At 45.4% G+C, this 12,507-nt stretch overlaps 1 protein-coding gene across 1 annotated transcript in view; it reads left to right on the top strand.

Annotated features, from left to right (window-relative positions):
• The first annotated feature begins 2,268 nt into the window (after positions 1–2,268).
• Positions 2,269–12,507, top strand: part of cdc27 (cell division cycle 27) — a 12,298-nt gene continuing 2,059 nt past the window's right edge. Inside the window, exons 1-11 of the mRNA XM_031838637.1 lie at positions 2,269–2,820; positions 8,990–9,089; positions 9,220–9,329; positions 9,411–9,510; positions 9,633–9,813; positions 9,949–10,121; positions 10,283–10,435; positions 11,433–11,513; positions 11,611–11,738; positions 11,821–11,938; positions 12,024–12,152. Of these exons, the coding sequence (XP_031694497.1) occupies positions 2,642–2,820; positions 8,990–9,089; positions 9,220–9,329; positions 9,411–9,510; positions 9,633–9,813; positions 9,949–10,121; positions 10,283–10,435; positions 11,433–11,513; positions 11,611–11,738; positions 11,821–11,938; positions 12,024–12,152 (1,452 nt within the window). The 5' untranslated portion in view covers positions 2,269–2,641. The remainder of the gene's footprint in view (positions 2,821–8,989; positions 9,090–9,219; positions 9,330–9,410; positions 9,511–9,632; positions 9,814–9,948; positions 10,122–10,282; positions 10,436–11,432; positions 11,514–11,610; positions 11,739–11,820; positions 11,939–12,023; positions 12,153–12,507) is intronic.

Genomic DNA, 12,507 nt, shown 5'->3' with positions numbered 1-12,507 from the left:
TTATGCATTTTATATTTGTTTTCATGCCGATCGTATCATTTTATTTCGTCGTGTTTTTCCGCCACAACTTGAAGGCCGGTCCGTGGACATATTGTCTTACATGAAAGCGGTCCGTGGTGCAAAAAAGGTTGTGGACCTCTGATCGAGACGTAAATAAGGCAGCGTCTATTCATTGTTTGTACCATATGGTTTACACACACACATGTATACACATAGTTTGGTCCGGTCTCTATTGATATGAGGTATCGTAGAGCTCTGGGTGAACACAGACGGCTACAGTATTTATTTCCTGATTCAACAACGTAAACATGTTGGAGTCCTTGCTGAGGAGGAAGGGAGTTCAACAGCAGGGTAAATCACTACAGAATCCTACTTTTGTTCCGTTTTGAAGTGAGGAACGTAACATCCCTCCAGTAGCTCTTCTGGTGCTGGTGTTTACGCGTTATCCAGGTTGACATGCATGACAAGTTAGCGTTAGCTCGTTAATAACAGTAGTAAAGCAGGGGTGGTATAGTTTGCAAGACTAAAGACACGTTTTTATTCACTCGCCTTTTTTGGCCCATTAATAACCGATTCATCGATCAATCGAAAAAATAATCGCCAGATTAATGGATTATTAAAATAATTGTTAGTTGCAGCCCTAGATTCAAGGTATTTCTTATACTTCAGCCAAACTGCTATCCCAACATTATAGGAACAAACGAGCAAACCCTCTAGTAAGCAAAGCCTTTATACATGAAGATATTAACATGTTGATATATTCTATGTACTCCTGACAGTAGAGTAAGCCACTATAAACCTATATGAAAACAGTCAAGGAAAAAGAAAATACCGTGAAACCGCCAGAATCTTAAAAAATACCGTGATACAAATTTTTGGTCATACCGCCCAGCACTACCTCTACCTGTCTGTAGAGTTGTTATTATACCGACACCAGTACTGGAAATATATTCTAATTCTAGTTTAATATGTTTTACGCTCATATACAACAACAGGTGTGCATCCATACATCCAGTTGCACACGTCCCGCTCCGTACATCCGGTTCCACACGTCCCACTCCGTACGTCCGGTTCCACGCGTCCCGCTCCATGCGTCCGGCTCCATGCGTCCCGATGCTCCTTGCGTCCCGATGCTCCTTGCGTCCTGCTCCATACGTCCTGCTCCATACGTTCCGATCCATACGTCCGGTTCCTTGCGTCTGGCTCCATATGTCCCGATGCATTCCATTCGTCCGGTTCCTGGCGTCCGGTTCCTGGCGTCCGGTTCCTGGCGTCCGGTTCCTGGCGTCCGGCTCCATTCGTACCGCTCCACGCGTCCTGCTCCATACTGCCCTGTACCTGTTGGCTACATGTTGACCTAACTTTCTACCTGTCTGTCTACCTGTCTGTATCTCAGTGAGGTCAGAGGAGGCCCTGTACCTGTTGGCTACATGTTACTACCGCTCGGGGAAGCCATATAAAGCCTACCGGCTGCTGAAGGCTCACAGCTGCTCCACACCGCAGGTTCGATTCTTGTTGGCAAAGTGCTGCGTCGAACTCAGCAAGTAAGCACACAGAACTAGTTAAAACTAGTAAACCTAGTCGTACTTTCGTACCAGTAGAAACAGACATTTTTATGTCTTTCAATGGAGCTGTTAATTCTGAGACATTTGAAAATGACTAAAGCTGTCCACCTGTCTCTCTCTTTATCTACCTCTCTGTCTGTCAGGCTGGCTGAAGGAGAACAGGTTCTGATTGGTGGAGTGCTGAACAAACAGAAGAGTCAGGATGACATCATCACAGAGTTTGGAGACTCCGCCCCCTTCACACTGTCGTTACTGGGACACATTTACTGGTAAAACAGTTCAGTCAGTCTGCTACCGGTGTTAATGATGTTGGACACCAGTTTACTGACCCATCTCTCTCTCTCTCTCTGTCTGTCTGTCTGTCTGAGCAGTAAGACAGATCGTGTTGCTAAAGGTGCAGAATGTTTCCAGAGGAGTTTAACTCTGAATCCGTTCCTCTGGTCGCCTTTCCAGAACCTCTGTCACCTAGGTAATTCACAGACACACACACCTGACCAGGTGAGTCCTGACACTAACTAACATCATCATGTGATTTACTTCTGTGTTCCAGGAGAGAAACCAGATCCAGATCAAGTCTTTAGGTTGTCCTCTCTACACAACTCTTCTATAACACCGCTGCCTCCTTCTGTTAGCCCCGCCCAGAACCCCCCCCACCGCCTAGACACCGCCCTCATGGAGACGCCCCAGGACACCCTGGTATATAAAACACACCTCCACTACTCAGATTACTGAGGGTTTAATTAACTTTCAGTTTCAATGTCTTAAATCTGATTATCAGATTAAATGATCACATTAATGAGGTGGTTGTAGTCTGATAATCAAATTAGATGATCACATTAATGAGGTGGTTGTAGTCTGATAATCAGATTAGATGATCACATTAATGAGGTGGTTGTAGTCTGATAATCAGATTAGATGATCACATTAATGAGGTGGTTGTAGTCTGATAATCAAATTAGATGATCACATTAATGAGGTGGTTGTAGTCTGATAATCAGATTAGATGATGTTGACATGTTTTGTTTCCTTCTCAGGAGTTGAATCGTTTGAATCTAGAATCGTCTAACGGAAAGCTGATGTCTGATTTGTCGGTTTCCTACATTGACTCCTCCCTAATCTCCCCGGAGACTGGCTCCCTATTGGGTAACTCGGTTTCCATGGCGTCAGCTGGCTCCTTGTTGGCTAAACAGAACAAGCCCAAAAGTGGGCGGAGTTTACTTGGAGGACCTGCAGCACTCAGCCCGCTGACACCCAGGTGAGTTCTTGAACACATGTAACACCTCTACAGGTAAATGTTCCCATTTAACTCTATTGAAACCTGTATGAGGGGAAATTCAACCCACCAATAGAAACACTGCTGCTCTCTGTGATCAGTCGACTAATAGAAACACTGCTGCTCTCTGTGATCAGTCGACTAATAGAAACACTACTGCTCTGTGTGAAACACCTTGTTTTACAGTTTATTAATATTTGTTTATTACCCATGACATCACATCTTTTTAACCCAATGAGGGAATTTATATGAATACAAACGTAAAGAGAGTCCCCGTCTGTTGGTTTACCCGTCTGATGGTTTACCCCTCTGTTACAAGGTAATAAACACACAGGGACCTAACTAAGCCCAGACACCAAGTTAAACCTCTTACGGTGAGAGGACATGTTGGTGGTCCTTGTTGGTGGTCCTTGTTGGTGGTCCTTGTTGGTGGTCCTTGTTGGTGGTCCTTCTTGGTGGTTCTTCCGAGTTTCTTGGTTAAACTCGGGTGCGGAGCTTTCAGCTGCCCGAAAATAAAACCTGTGTGTTGATGACCTTGATGAGCGAGTGCAGTCGCACTTGCTGCTTGCTCTTGCCTCTGCTTGCATTTTCTTGCTTCAATTTGCCAGATATACCACATATATCACTCTTCAACGTTTGAGTGAAGACAAATCCAGAAAGTCGTCGAGCTATATGGGTTGTTAGCTAATGCTAACTAGCAGCTAAGCTAAAGCTAAGTAGCAGCAAGATGCCTCCCTTCTCCACGGACGACTACTACAAACTCCTACAGAAGATTGCAGTCTTGGAAACAAAAATCCACTGACTAGAAGTAAACGTGGAGGTAAATGGACTGTGTGGGAATGATACCACTTTACCATGGACTCAAAACACTGGAGAAACGCAAGCTAAGACACAGCTAACTATCACAACCAGGCCTACCAAGAAACAGGAGGAGAGAGCAGATAATGAATCTTCAAATGGTAGTCCTCCCTGGAACTCTCTCGGTGCAAAGCCGAAGAGAAAATCATACCCTCAGGATGTGGGAGGACGACTAACAGGCAGAGCCCAGCGCCCTGAGATTTGTGATGCGACTGGCTGGCCTACACTACCACACAGGCAGAACTCCTCTTCAACCCCTGCACTCAGACGGACAAAGCCAAGGACAGCTGAGAAAAGTAAAACCTCCACAACAACCAAGCCTACAATTTCAAAACAGATTTGCTCCATTGTCGCAGGATCCTAAATCTCCATCTGATGACCTGGATAAGCAGCTATCTCCTCAAAGCAGGGTAAGAGAGTAAAAGGCCGCAGGCAAAGCTAATGACTGGGCCTGAGACTCTGATTGTTGGTGACTATGCTGTAAAAGATGTCAGAACACTGTGCAGCGAGAATACCAAAATACTCTGTTTTCCGAAAGATATGGTCTCTGACATGAGAGACAAAATCCTGGACATCGTGGCTGACTATCCCACGGTGAAAAACATCATCGTGCATACAGGAAGCTGTGATATTGTGAAACAACAGTCTGAAGTTCTGAAGCGAGACTTTATTGATCTGTTAAACACAGTCAGCTCTGTCAAGGCTGAGGTGTTTATCAGTGGCCCTCTTCCACCAGTCAGAGGAAGCGATGAAGGATTCAGCAGGCTGTTTGCACTGAACAAATGGCTGTCAACTGCATGTACTGACCATTCAGTACATTTTATCAACAATTTCTACTTTTTCTGGGAGCGTAGACATCTTTTTGAGGCACATGGAGTTTGCTTGAACAAGTCAGGGGTAAAACTGTTTACCTCTAACCTATTTTTCTCCCTGCGTCATCCGTCTGTTCCTACTGCCAAGGACAAGAGACAAGAGGAGACTAAATAAGAGAACCACACAGCATCGCCATGGAGACCTTACGGGAAGGATGCCCCCGCCTAGCGACAGCCAAAAGGAGGAGTCTCCAACCTCATCATCAGGGACCGCCTCTGATCTCCCACTTTCCCCACCCTTCCGAGACGAGGAGTCTTTACCTCCCTCCCCAGCACCTACTTCCACCCCCCAAACTCCATCCAGGTCCCTTTCCTCTCTTGCACTCTCCCAATCCTCCCCCCACCTGGAGTTCACTGACCACATGAAAGAGCTGGTCATTGCTGGAACCAAACGCACTCCTCGCCCCACTCCTCGACGTACAGCTCCAGCCCCACCCCCGAAACTGGCTCCTAGTCCTCAGCCAGTTTTGACACAATCGGCGAAGTTAAAGCGCCCTGCCCGTCCTCCACCTCGGCTCCACAACCATCCTGTCTCCCCTACCTGATAAAGGCAGGGCAAGGCAGGCCGGTGCAGAGGACTCGGAGCTGGAGTGATGTGATCCACTATCTTGGAGGCTATAATTGATATCTTCTGGGTCCAGGCTACAAGGCTAATGACACCAATGACTCTCTCCAGGAAAAGTCGGGGCCCTGTATGCAGCTAGCCTTCTCAATTCCTGTCCTGTTAGTTTATAGAAAAAGAAAGGTGAGGCTGCGAAGAAACAATAGTAAACCATCAAACTTAACATACATTCCTCGTCAGCCTGTCCAAATAAATTGGGCAAAGAAAGCTTTAACCACATTAAACTTAGCTTTATTAAATGTCAGGTCTCTGCCAGGAAAAACATTTTTAATCAATGATTTTATTGTTAGGCACAAACTGGACATTTTATTTTTAACTGAAACTTGGTTAAATCAAGATAACAGTGCAGCTGTTCTTATTGAATCAACAGCTCACAACTTCAGGTTCATGAGTGAAACAAGAGTGCATAAGAAAGGAGGTGGAGTTGCTATTTTATTTAATGATTCTCTTCAATGCAAGCAGATGTCCTTTGGTCATTTTAGTTCTTTTGAATATGTGGCTCTGAATTCCACTCGAGCTTTATTCCTAAACATTTACAGACCGCCTAAATACTGTGCAACCTTCTTTGATGAGTTTACTGAACTGCTGTCTATAATCTGTATTGATTTTGACTGTGTTGTTATTGCTGGTGATTTTAATATCCATGTTGATAATCCCCAGGACAGAGGGTCTATAGAACTATGTGATGTCCTTGATAACTATGATCTGACTCGGCATGTGACAGGACCCACCCACAACAGGGGGCACACTCTGGACCTAATCATCACCAAAGGTGTAAACATTTCCAAGGTCGCTGTGACTGATGTTGCACACTCTGATCATTTCTGTGTTTTCTTTGAGAGTGCAATCTCCTTGCACACAAATGTCCAAACCGAGGTTGTGACAAAGCGTTACATCTCTGAAAACACCAGTGAACTATTTATTCAGAAGTTCTGCTCCTCACCAGCCCTCTCTTGCATCTCAGTCAATGAGCTTGTAGATGGCTTCAATTTTAAAGTTAAAAATATTATTGATGCCATTGCACCCACTAAAGTGAAGATTGTCTCGGGTAAGCAAAGATCTCCTTGGAGAAATGCTACGCTGGTCAGAATAGATAAACGAGAGTCGGAAAGCTGAGCGCAGGTGTCGAAAAACTAATCTCCAGGTTCACTGTGACATGACATCTATAAAGAGAGACTTTGCAATTATCATTTGGAACTTAGAAATGCAAGGCAGTCCTCCTTCTCTGACATCATAACCAAAAACAATAACAATACACGCGCCTTATTTGCTACCGTCGACAGGCTAACAAAATCCTCCAGTGTCGGTAGCTGCTGAGCTCCAATCCACCTGGGCATGCAATCAATTTGCCTCCTTTTTTACTGACAAAATTCAGAAAATTAGACAAGCAGTCAGTGCCTCCACACCAACCACAGGATATGTGTTGTCCCCATCTCTGAATAACATCCATTCAAATATCATGACACAATTTCATTAAATCGACCGTAGAAGCCTAGAAGACATTATACAACATCTGAAGTCATCCTCCTGCTGCTTGGATATTCTACCAACACACTTTTTCAGAAATATTTCAAACTGCATGACCGCTGATCTTTTACAAATTGTAAACACATCCCTTCTCTCAGGTGTCTTCCCACAAGCCCTAAAAACTGCAGTTATTAAACCGCTCCTAAAGAAGGCTAGTTTAGACTCCGCAACAATGAAAAATTATAGGCCAATATCAAACCTCCTATTTTTAAGTAAAATAATTGAAAAAGCGGTTTTCCAACAGCTGAACAAATTCTTGGCCGTAAATAACTGCTTTGATGTCTTCCAGTCAGGCTTTCGACAGCACCACAGTACTGAAACTGCTCTTGTTAAGGTTTTCAACGACATCCACTTAAACACAGACAATGGCAGAAGTTCAGTCTTAGTATTACTGTATCTCAGTGCTGCATTCGACACGGTCGACCATGCCATACTCCTAGAAAGACAAAAAATCTGGGTGGGACTTTCTGGAACAGCGCTTACCTGGTTTGAATCCTACTTGAAGGACCGAGAATACTTTGTGTCTGTAGCGAATTACACATCAGAGCTGACTAAAATGACATGTGGTGTTCCCCAAGGTTCAATACTGGGGCCTCTTCTGTTCAACATCTACATGCTTCCACTAGCTCAGATTATGGAAAACAACAAAGTGTGTTATAATTATGCAGACGACACACAAATCTACATAACTATATTCACCAGGGGACTATAATCCCATACAAGGGCTGGGTAACTGCGTTGAACAAATCAACAACTGGATGTGCCAGAATTTTCTTCAATTAAACAAAGATAAAACAGAAGTAATTGTTTTTGGTACCAAGGACGAAAGATTGAAAATCACCGCTCGGCTTCAATCACTGATGTTAAAACCCACAAACCAAGCCAGAAATCTAGGTGTAGTTATGGATTCAGACCTCAACCTGAACAGCCATATCAAGACAATTACAAAATCAGCCTACTATCACCTGAAGAATATATCAAGGATTAGAGGACTTATGTCTCAACAGGACTTGTAAAAACTTGTCCATGCATTTATCTTCAGCAGACTGGACTACTGTAACGGTGTGTTTACAGGTCTCTGCAAAAAGTCTGTCAGAAAGCTGCAGCTGATTCAGAACGCTGCAGCTCGAGTCCTCACTAAGACCAGGAGGGTGGATCACATCACTCCAGTTCTGAGGTCTTTGCACTGGCTTCCTGTCAAACAAAGAATTGACTTTAAAATCCTGCTGTTGGTTTACAAAGCACTGAATGGTTTAGGGCCAAAATATATCTCTGATCTGCTGCTACCTTATGAACCATCCTGACCCCTTAGGTCGTCTGGGACCGGTCTACTTTTTGTTCCCAGAGTCAGAACTAAACATGGAGAAGCATTCAGTTTTTCTGCTCCACATATCTGGAACAAAGTCCCAGAAAGCTGCAGGTCTGCTGAGACCCTCAGCTCCTTTAAATCAAGATTGAAGACTTTTCTGTTTGCTGCTGCCTTTAATTGAACCAGATTCAATTAATATATTAATCAATTTCCTGCATTTCTGCATTTTACTACTGTATTTTATTTCTTGCACTGTTTTTTAATGAATGTTCTTAATTGTTTTTAAATCTCCTTTTCTTTTGCCTTATGCGTTGATGCTTTTAATGGTTTTATGTGAAGCACTTTGAATTACCTTGTTGTTGAAATGTGCTATACAAATAAACTTGCCTTGCCTTGTGTTGGCAGAGCGTTTCCTCTGAAATAAAGGGTATTCTACTTCCTTATAACCGGCACAAAGTCAACATTAACGGGCAGAGAACGGGGCGTAATCTGTTCTCAGGATCGAAAAACAAAACAAAAACAGTCTGACCTAGGTTCTTTTAAAAGCAACAGTTCTTCTCCGTGCCTCCTTCTCCGACGCGAGTCAGACGGGAAAGGCGGTGCGTTAAGGTACACTGTGATATTTTATCAACTCGGTGACATCTGGTCATAAACCCGGCAGTCCCGCCTCGGCATTCCTGGCCTCGTACAATGAGGACCCAGCGAACTCAGCCTTGAGTTTTGGTCAACCAAAACTCAGAATTCACACGTAGGTGTAAAAATGTTTCTTGGGGGTTTGGTGTTGTTATCTTAACTCGGATCAGGCTTTTGTCTTTTCCTTTGATGAGCAGCACATGGTCCCAACACTTCTTTACCTTTTGTCTTTTCCTTTGATGAGCAGCACATGGTCCCAACACTTCTTTACCTTTTGTCTTCTTACAGACAAATGTTTACATCATTCTTAACATTCATTGTTTTCTATAGTTTTGGCATTCTGCCCCTGGAGCCCAGCCCAGGAGACCCCACGTATCTACAGAACTATTCAGCTACCATGGAAACACAATCGACGGCTCCGAGCAAGAAGGTACACACGCACTCTAAACACACACACTTTACACACATTATACACACACATTACACATATAGGGGCTGCTCTACAAGAGACCTGCTGAAGCTTCATGATGAACCTGGTTCGTTCTGTGTGTGTCTCTCAGTCTGTCTCCAGGATCAGTCAGTCAAAATCTGTCTTCAGTCAGAGTGGAAACAGCAGAGATGTTCTCCCCATCCCCTTCAACCAATCACAGAGCTCCGCCCCTCACACTAGGTAACTATAGCAGCCACTCTGTCCGTCTGATGACCTGTCTGTCTGTTGACATATCTGTCTGATGACCTGTCTGTCTCTCAGTGGCTCCCCTCAGGTCCTCAGTCCCAGTATGTCTGGTCCTCCAAACGTTCAGCCCAGAAGAAGCTCCAGACTGTTTACTAGTGCCAGTTCTACTGCCAAGGTACTGTTACTACAGTAATACTGCAGTACTACAGCACTATAATGCTGAACTAATACTGATTGAAGGAGTACTTTACGGTGGAGTACTTTACAGCATCCTAACGTCTGTCTCTGTTTCTGCAGGAGAACAGCAAGAAGTTAAAGATGAAGTTTCCTACAAAGATCCCCAACAGGAAAACTAAATGTAAATCAGCAAAGACGTCAAATAGCAGCAACCTGAACGAGAGTCTGGACATCCTGAGACTGGACGCCAGTCTGAGTCTACCAGACACCAAGATCCCCCAGTACCAAAGGGCTGCTGCAGGTAATAATACTAATACTATGAAATACTGCAGTACTCAGTCTGAGTGTGAACATGATCTTACACTTAAACCTGAACCCTCTACAATAAGAACAGGAAGTTACACTGACGTTATAAACATGTTCTGTGTTTACACAGACAGTGTGATGGCGTTGCTACGGGAGATTGGACGCGGTTACCAGGTGTTGTGCTCGTACAACTGCAGAGAAGCTATCAACATCCTGACCTCACTGCCTCCTCAGCACTACAACACCGGCTGGGTCCTCACACACATCGGCAGGGCTTACTTTGAACTGGCCGAGTACACACAGGTAACACACAGGTGACGCACCTTATTGACAGCTGCGTCAATAAGGTGTGGCCCGTGAAGAACCCTGAAGCGCCACTCCTACATTTTATACTTGTGGGGGTGACCTGATTGGCGTTTGGTTTCTGTTCACGTGGGTCATGATGTCATAATGTTTGTTTGTAGGCGGAGCGTCTGTTCAGCGAGGTTCGTAGGATCGAGTCGTACAGAGTTGAAGGAATGGAGATTTATTCAACTACACTGTGGCACCTGCAGAAAGACGTGGCGCTGTCCGCCCTGTCCAAAGACCTGACCGACATGGACAAGAACTGTCCCGAGGTAAGAACTGGTCCTGTCCTCAAACTGGACTGAGCTTGGATGTTTGGTTCTGCCCGGCCTTAAACCTGGACCCTGTCAGACATGACAGGGTCCAGCCTGACCCGACATCAAGGGTGTGGTTTTTTGAGAATAACTCATTTGACTAAAAAACAACCATATATCAGATCTGAATGGACGAAATATTCAAGTTGAAAATCTTCCTTGGATAATTCGATGAGAATGAATAGAAACCAAATCCATGAACCTATAGAGGGATAGATTCAAAATCAAAGTGAAAAACCAAACCCACGTGCCTGTATGCCCCCCGACAAAGTCTGGGCATGCTCCTGATGAGACGACGGATGGTGTCCTGGTGGATATCCTCCCAAACCTGGATCAGGGCATCAGTAAGGTCCTGGACAGTCTGTGATCTGTGATCTTGGCGGCGTTGGATGCAGAATACAAAACGTCTGTGAGGTTTTTTTTTATTGGATTGAGGTCTGACCGTGAAGACAATGGCATCAATGCCTTCGTCATCCAGGAACAGCCTACACACACTGACCACATCCTGGACATGGAGGAACCCAGGGCCCACTGCATCTGGAGGAACCCAGGGCCCACTGCATCTGGAGGAACCCAGGGCCCACTGCACCAGCGTAGGGTCGGACAATGGGTCTGAGGATTCTATCCCGGTACCTCACAGCAGTCAGGGTACCGTTAGTTGCACCTGGAGGTTTGTGCGACCCTCCAAGGATCTGCCTCTCCAGACCTTCAGTGACTCACAGTCAAATCAGTCCTGCTGGATGATGTTGCAGGCAGCATAACATTCTGGCTCACTAGCTCACTGTAGGTCATGTTGTAGAGCTCCGGGAGTGCTCCTCCTGTTCCTCCTCACACAAAGGAGCAGATACCGGTCCTCCTGCTGGGTCGTTGACCTTCTACGGCCCGGTCCAGGTCCTATATAGTCACCTGTGCTCTGGTCACCTTTCTGTCTCTGATAACCTGTCTGTCTCTGCAGGCCTGGTGTGTAGCAGGAAACTGTTTCAGTCTGCAGAGGGAGCATGACATCGCCATCAAGTTTTTCCAGAGAGCCATCCAGGTGAGCCCCTGTTACCGTGGTTACTGTTTGGGGCGGTTTCACCTGTAGGTCTCTTGTGTGTCTGACCCGTCTTTCTGTCCTCCCGTCTGTCTATCAGGTGGACCCGGGCTTTGCTTACGCCTACACTCTGTTGGGTCATGAGTTTGTTCTGACGGAGGAGTTGGACCGAGCTCTCGCCTGCTTCCGTAACGCCATCAGAGTGAACAACAGACACTACAACGCCTGGTACAGTGACCTCTTTAGTTTATTGATCACAGGGCCGATGGTTCGAGACCCGGTTCCTCTGACAGTGTCTGTGTTGCTCTAGGTATGGTCTGGGGATGATTTACTACAAACAGGAGAAGTTCAACTTGGCAGAAATCCACTTTAAGAAAGCTTTGAGCATCAACCCTCAGAGCTCTGTGCTGCTCTGTCACATCGGAGTGGTACGTAGCTCGTAGCATCCGCCATCGATTACAGCTTCAGTCTTCTGCTATCAATTAGTGATTGATGGATTCTGTGTTTGTGCAGGTGCAGCATGCGTTGAAGAAGTCTGATGCAGCTTTAGAGACTCTGAACAGAGCGATCGTGATCGACCCCAAAAATCCACTCTGCAAGTTCCACCGTGCCTCCATACTCTTTGCCAACGACAAGTACAAGGTAATCAATACCGATTTATATCAATCAATTCAGCCCTAACTATAAGCTCCTTAAGATATGATGGTACTCTCTAGTAGGATAATATGGTACTATAAGCTCTTTAAGTTATGATGGTGCTCTCTAGTAGGATAATATGGTACTATACGCTCCTGTTATGCCCGATGCCTCTCGGTACCAGAGGGGGTAGCATATACCGTCTCTCTGACCCGTCTCTCTCTCTCTCTCTCTGACCCGTCTCTCTCTCTCTCTCTGACCCGTCTCTCTCTCTCTCTCTGACCCGTCTCGCTCTCTCTCTCTCTCTGACCCGTCTCGCTCTCTCTCTCTCTCTGACCCGTCTCGCTCTCTCTCTCTCTCT

Source organism: Anarrhichthys ocellatus, unplaced genomic scaffold (assembly GCF_004355925.1).
Source record: "Anarrhichthys ocellatus isolate YVR2014 unplaced genomic scaffold, GSC_Weel_1.0 scaffold887, whole genome shotgun sequence".
Lineage (NCBI taxonomy): Eukaryota > Metazoa > Chordata > Actinopteri > Perciformes > Anarhichadidae > Anarrhichthys > Anarrhichthys ocellatus.
Note: the sequence above shows the minus strand (reverse complement) of the source record. Positions and strands in the feature narration are given on the sequence as shown.